Raw genomic sequence first — 7,500 nt, 5'->3', positions numbered from 1 at the left:
GTGTATATGTAGATTGCTAGGCATAGAAATAGATTTATATGTAAGTTGAAGGATTTTGCATTTATTTAAGGTTGGTAAAAGTGAAATTACTTACTCTGTTGTTGTTTTTTTTATATGGTAGCAGCAGGTTTTGTGTATATATAAGCTGGATAAATGCTCAAAATTGCTCTCTCATTACTGTGCTGTGTTTAAGCAGAGAGAAAGTGTTTTGGAAGTGTGTGTGGCTGAGCATGCTTCTGTTTCTCCTCTGGAACGTTAGTGATGATTGTGCCAGTGTTAGGGTGAACTGGGACATCATCTAGATGCTGCTTGACAGGACTTAGAGAAGATAGAGGCTGAGATGCTGAGTGCTAGCTGTTATAGTGTGTTAATATATATATTAGATTGTGTGAACTGATTTCCTTCTGTGTGTTTTTGTGTGGATGCTTTGTAATTTGACGACAGTGTAATGGTAATTCTGCTTATGGTAGAACATTAAAATGTTCATATAAGTTTATGATTGTGTGATAGTATTTCGGCTTTGGCTGTTTCTGCTTACATCAAGAGCTTTCTTTCAGCAGTGATAGAGCATTGGACTTCATTTATCAGACTTTGTCTGTCATTAACACATTTGTATTTAGCTTAATTTCTCTTATAAATTTAATATATAATGCTTATGAATAACAAGACTTAATGCTTCTTAGTTACTTTTATAAATCTATCTAAAGATGAATTGCAGTTTAAAGTTTACAACCTGTAACTTTTTAATGCATGTTTCCTTCTCTGTTACTTTTTGAAATGGAGGGAAATCTTTTGATTTAAAAGAATATAATAATGATGTTCTCTATTCAATTTTATCCTTTATGATAGATACCAATATCTTAAATTGAACTACATAATGTGTATAAACTTTCTCTAAAGTATAAGTGTCCTTTTCATGTATTTGAATGACTTGATAAATTGAAGTTAAGTTCTGAGGGGATATTAAGACAAAGATTCAACCTTTACAGGATGGAAAATACAGGGAACATCGGTTCCCGGCGGCGTGAGGGCAAGAAGTATGCTGTGGAGGACGAGGCACTCGACAGAATCGCAAAAGAGGCAAGTACTGGCATTGTCTATACTGTTCAGCCTAATGTTAATCCATAAAAGAAGGCTTTGTTTCCTGTAATTTATATTTTTTATCCATACAAGGATTAAGATGTTTATTGTTATAAAAGTAAAAGTTTGGGCGACCTAGTATTTATGTTGGTATTTATTGTTTTTATTAACATGATGAAAAGTTATGTAATTTAAAAAATTGCTTTGCCATGTGTGAGAACAGTATTGGTATCCAACCGGTTGAAATAGTCCCCCTCCCTATCTGCTCTTTCACTGAGACACAGATTCTTCCACACCTGTGTGGGGCTCACAGGTGTTCAGACCATATGTTTTTGGAAACAGGGTTACACAGAATGTTCTGCCATGTTGGAATGACTGTTATTTACATTATGTAAAACAAAGCAAATTGAAAATGGTCTTTCTCAACAGTTATTATTATATATCCTTTTAGAGTGTTTTATGGTCAATTTAGGAGGCCCTTCTATAAAATCTGAAGGTCAATTCATGTGTGGCTTATCAAGAGATAAAAATGTCACACCTGATAAACACAGTTTTTGGAGAGAAATGATGTGTGCGTGTGTGCGCGTGTGTGTGAGAGAAAGAGTGTGTGTGTGTGATGCAGGTGGACTTGCTGTAATAAGTGGTGGTTCATGATGTGTTGGTGGAGGTGTTGGCAGACAGGCCATGGTGGTGTATAGATGTGAGTGTGCACTATCAAGGAAAGTGAGAGTCAAATACAGACAAATTCCAGAAGACAGTAACTTAAATTCTGGAGGCTTATCATTGTGATGGAATGACAATAGATTTTTTATTTTTTTTTTTTTTCACTTTAGCTAGTATTTGGTGATTGGAAGTTGTATGCAATTCATATAGAAGAAAAATGTTAGATTTAAGAAATGTAGATGATTTCAGTAAGTAAATGCCTGTCTCTTATCTTCAATTAATTATAAACTTATTGAACTTTTTAGTGAAAACTACAAATTGATTTTTGAAGAATATAGAAAAAGTATTTTTTTATATACACAGAATTCGGCAAATTACTTGACATGAGACAAGTAGGCTTATTCAAATAGAACACAGAAATTTGTTTACACACCAGACACTTGGCTGGCAACCACTTTGTGAACTCTCCCATTTATAGTTGAAAAAAATTATCCAAATCTCCCTTAATTAATTTGGTAACTGGATGCAATACATGATTGTTGCCTTAGAAGAGGGTGATTACCATGGCTCCAACTGCGAATTACCTTCTAAATCTCCACTATGAGATGGAGAAGTTTGAAGCTCTCTACCTGGAGCTCCACACCCACGTCGCCTCCAGGGTCCCAGGCGACGCAAACACAGCCTGGAAAGGAGAGATGCCAAGTGAGCCATCACTGAATGGAGCAAAGGAAGAGGGCCAGCCACATAGTCAAGCCAGGTGTGTCGAGGAAACGTACCACCTACAGGAAGAAGTTTTTGGGGGTCCGGCCAGTGAGAGAGAGGAAGGGGACATGAGGCGTGGAAGTATGACCAACCTCTATTTAGAGCCTGATACTCCCTGCGATAAAGGGAGCCATGACAGGAAGCCCCAGGAGGTGTGGGGCTACCTCACTCAAATAGCACTCATCTTCAACCGGATGAGGTTCTTCTTGGTGAGTTGAACGAAGTGAAAATAACTGTGTCGGAGACCTATGTTGTGGTGTGTTATAAGTCGCCCTGAAAGGTTTTTATTTAATTTATTTTTATATAGTTTTAGGCCTATAAATTCATGACAAAAGTTAGCTGCAAAAAGGAAATGATATCTAGACAGCCATATTATCAAATCAATGTTGAATTAGGTTGAGTTGCTTTGAAGAGAGCACAAGTAAATAGTTAGGTTTATTTTGGTGGTACATGTTTTCCTAAACTTAGTCTTGTAACTTTCAATGTTCTCTGTTATGGCATGAAGCCCTCCTCTTTTGTCATTTCTTGGAAAGAAGCAACAGCTGTGAATTGTTATTTGATAATAACTATACATTTTCCATAAGGTTTGATGCATTCTCTGAATGTGGAAACTGTTCATATTGCTTTATTATATAAGTAGTCATATTGAAAACGTTGTTATAGGTTAATCCTCTGCACCCTCATGCACATTGATGGGCATTTAAATGTTAAAAGGCAATAATGTTTGATGTGGGCACTTAATGCTTATTTAACCCTAAAGATTGCACTGTATTAAAATCTCTTACAGAAATACACTAAAGAGTCTATTTTACCAACTAATTCAACCTGAATGAAAAATAAGTTGTATTTTTAGGATCTACATATCATATCAAAACTATATGATAATTCCAAGCATTACAATCATTTTCTGGCTTCCTGTTGATTATTAAGACTCATTTCTTCAACTGAACCTGACTAATTTTTGTGTGTACGTTCTTTAGGGGTTAAAACATACAGTAGGAATTCAGAGGGATAAAGCGTAATAGACAAAATAATCAGCTTTCATTAACTTATTGGGGTTTGCATGATTACAAACAGTAATGGTTCAGAGAATATTATGGTCTAATTACCGTTATGAGATGAAAATTTAGTATCATCTAGTAAATCTTCATAGCTTTTTCACCAGAGATGGGTAGCTGAACTTACATTTGCTTGAATATATTGAAATTGTTTTGATTTTGTTTTATTATTTCATATTCTTTCTCTAGTGTTATTATTTCATATTCTTTCCCCAGTGTTATTATTTCATATTCTTTCCCCAGTGTCAGCAAACTACCAAATTTTCACTGTGCATACATTCCAAGTATGTTTCATAGATAACCTTTCTTGTACCCAGCTCTCTACGTACTTTTTTTTTTCTCTTTCTGTTTTCATATCATTTTTTACCTTTTAGCTCATTCTCCAACTCCATTTTATGTTGTCTCTAACTGTAATAGTTTCCTGACTACAGCAAACTTCTGATACTCTTCCACACTCTGTAATCAGCTATCCCCCTCAGTTGTGCCCCATTAACCTTCATTTTATTCCTGCTCTCTCTAATTATGCTGGTGCAGGCTTTTCTAGCAGTGGTAAGAAGATTAATGCAACTCTTTACTCTTGTTAATCTGAGGTTGGCGTGACGCTAATCCCTCTGAAGTGAAATGAGAGCTGATCTTCCGTAATTGGCCAAAGATTATGATGCTAACAATTTCTTTTCTTACCAAGATGTTCCGAACACTCTTAGGACAAGGGTAAGGGGAATGTAAATTGGATTTAGATTATGAGTAAGAGAAAGGAGGAAAAACACTAATTCTATCTGGGAAAATCATAAGTAGACAAGGTGAATTAAATTTTGAGAGACAGAAACAGTGTTCACGTGAATGGCTTGCAGTTTTGTTGTTCCTTAATTTGTGCTATCAGAAATCTATTGTCATTTCCTTCAATAAATCTAATGCTCCAGAATAAAACATTTACTTGACCTGAGTATCTGAGTAAATGCAAAAGATGCACGGAATCATGAAGGTATGTGAACAAGGTCATTGTCATTCCATGTTATTAGCCAACCATATGACTGACATTGCAAAAATTGATGAGTTTTGTATTATTAATTGCCAAAGTATATATCGTGAGAGTGAGAGTGAGAGTGAGAGTGAGAGTGAGAGAGAGATATACAGAGATACAATTAAAGGAAGACAGCATTGGTGTATGAGTCAAGTTGGTTACATTGCATTACTAGTTACGGATATTGCTTTTAGTCCAAAAAAAGAATAAGAACTAGATATTATCAAAGGACCAGGAGTTTTCTTAGGAGAAGCAGATACAGTAGTGAATAGAAGAAACAGCGTGGATAGTCAAATGCAGTAGATGCAGTAGCAGTTAACTTTGCTTTTGTTCAGTAATATATATATATATATATATATATATATATATATACATAATATATATATAATATATATATATATATATATATTAAATATTTTTTTTTTTTTTTTTTTTTTTTTTTTTTTTTTTTTTTTTTTTTTTTTCTTTTCTACATCACTGATTCTATAAGCACACCAACAAGGTACATCAATGATTCCACAAGCACACTAAAAAGGAATCAGTTAGTAGGCCTATCTGACTTCACCTGTTTACCCCATTCCTTGTATATTTGGGACTAATAGTTTTTATTCCTATTACTATTATTGTTATTATTTTTTATTATTATCATCATTATCATCATGATATTGATTTAAAACTTGGTGATAAAAGTAAAGGTAAGAAATCTGGAAAATTGAAGGAATGGACCAAATGTGAGGTCAGGTAGGCTTGCTCATTAGCATTTGTAAGTAAGGACTTAAGGAATCGTCTGTGTAAGTAAAATTGAAACAAAACCATGGACAATATGCATGTATGCATGCACTCCTGGTGTCACTAGGTTAAGAAATATGTTATATCTCAGCTTAAATGAAATGACACATAGACCAGACTAGAAAGAATGGCATTATTGCTAAATCTCTGTTGTAAGAGATTTTAAGTGTGCTGGTTTGCATTACCCAAAAATTTATAGTTTGCTAATTTTTGCCAGCAAGAAATTTTCATGTGCACTTGCGTTTTCCTAGTGTTTTTGATATAATCATAATTTGTTTAGAAGACCAAAAATTTGAATTAGTGCAAAATCATATTTTTTGTGTTATTTTATAAAAGTTAATTTAGAAGAACAAGATGCGAGTATCTTGCACGATTCATCCTTCAATGCTATTGCTAAGTACGAGAAAGAATTCAACATTTTCTTGTTAACACTCATGATAGAAATTCAGTGGTTGTATGTTGATATCCATATAAGTAATACCCAATTTTCTTGGCCTCTATCTCAATATGGTCAGCTGCATCCAGTGTAACTTGAGAGAATATTGTGCTGCCTCATATATAATGGTATACGCCTCAAGTTTTTCATGTTTTACCAACGTGCATTCCCTCCTTCCATTTGATCAGTTTATATAGTATGACGTTTTTTCAATGAGATATCTGATGTGCAAAATTCCCAGTGTGCTAGTGTACGCCAACTTTAGGAGGGAACTATCTCCTACGTGTGCATATTACACTTTCCAGACAGATTGACCAACATTTTTGGTAGAGCTATCAGTGCTGCTTAAATTTGTAAAGTACAAATATAGATAAATAAACTGTACAAGGAAGATGTTGAACAATGTTAAGTGTATGGAGAGATGCTGCTTTAGACTCCTATGTTAACATGACATTTTGGTCGTCCGTTCTGCAAGTATCCGAATTGTTTCAATTTAGAGCAGTTACCGCGTAAAGTAGAAACTCGCCCTTACGTTTTCTTTCTCGATTCCATAAATAGCCATTCTCTCGACAGCTGACTTGGTGTCGAATATATTGGAATGAATGATGTAGAAGAGGTGGCCATCGATAGTTTTAAAATGGTAGCGATGATGGCAATGGTAGTTATGATTATAATTGTGATAACTGTGAAAGTGATAGAAATGATAGTACGAAAATACTCCTAATAATTGTTAAATGCCGAGTGATCGTAAAACCTGAGTCAATCGTTTTATCCCTACTACTCATGATATTACAATTACGGGGAAAAAAAAGTATATATATATATAATCCTTACCAAAACTTTTTCACTTACTCCGAGCACGGTCGGGCGCGAGAGAGAATGCCAAGCAGAACAAAAAAAGAAGGGGATGGATTGACATGTTATAGGCGTGAATTAGGCGTAGAAAGGCGGATCTAATGAAAGGATTTAAAGAGGAGGGAAAGTGTGTCGATGCCAAGCGAGGGGATATGTTTACGTCTTGAGTGAGAGGAGCAGGAGGGGAAGGGAAAGGAAAGGAGGGGCGGGAGACCAACCGTTGCCCCTTTCCCCTTCGCCTTGCCCTCACTTGGGAGATGAAAGGAGGCGCTTGCGAGGGCTGGATGACAAGGAACAGACTCTTCAAGGGTGACTCTCCTACCCTTGCTTTTTCTTCTATCTCGCTCCTTCCCCGGTCATCCGCCTTCTCTTTCTATCTCTCCTTCTTCTATTCTCCCTCCTCTTTCTTCTCCTGTTGTCATTACCTCCTACCTTGCATCTGACTCCCCACCCCTCTCATCCACTTTTTAAAAGGGCCTCTCACCCTCAACCCCTTCTACCCTTGCAACCTCGCCAGGCGTCGCGGATCCGGGATTGCAGGTCGAAATCGGAGAGACGACCGGAATCCGATCCGGTGCGGCTTTGTTTACATCGCTGAGTTCGCAGACGTCGGCGCAGCAAGATCGCGTCGCGTCATACCCGAACATGATTAGATACGGGGAAAGAAAAAGAAAAATAATGATAATAATGACACTAGTTGTTTTCTGGACGCTCCAAGGGTTTTGTTAACATTAACGCGAATCCCGAGCGAATGACACTCCTGAACACGAGGACAGCGAGTTGTAAACAGTAAACAAGACAAGGGTTATTTACTTTCGAGCGATGGGAGTCTCACA

General features: G+C 36.3%; 1 protein-coding gene across 1 annotated transcript in view; it reads right to left on the bottom strand.

The window, feature by feature from the left end:
• Window positions 1-7,500, bottom strand: part of LOC122251465 (uncharacterized) — a 27,429-nt gene that overhangs the window by 11,197 nt on the left and 8,732 nt on the right. Inside the window, exon 2 of the mRNA XM_043013453.2 lies at window positions 2,328-2,425. Within this exon, the coding sequence (XP_042869387.2) occupies window positions 2,328-2,425 (98 nt within the window). The remainder of the gene's footprint in view (window positions 1-2,327; window positions 2,426-7,500) is intronic.

Source organism: Penaeus japonicus, unplaced genomic scaffold (assembly GCF_977035675.1).
Source record: "Penaeus japonicus unplaced genomic scaffold, GWHDUDI00000001_assembly GWHDUDI00000005, whole genome shotgun sequence".
In the NCBI taxonomy this organism is placed as follows: Eukaryota; Metazoa; Arthropoda; class Malacostraca; order Decapoda; family Penaeidae; genus Penaeus; species Penaeus japonicus.
The sequence above is the reverse complement of the archived record's forward strand: the minus strand, read 5'-3'. Positions and strand labels throughout refer to the sequence as shown.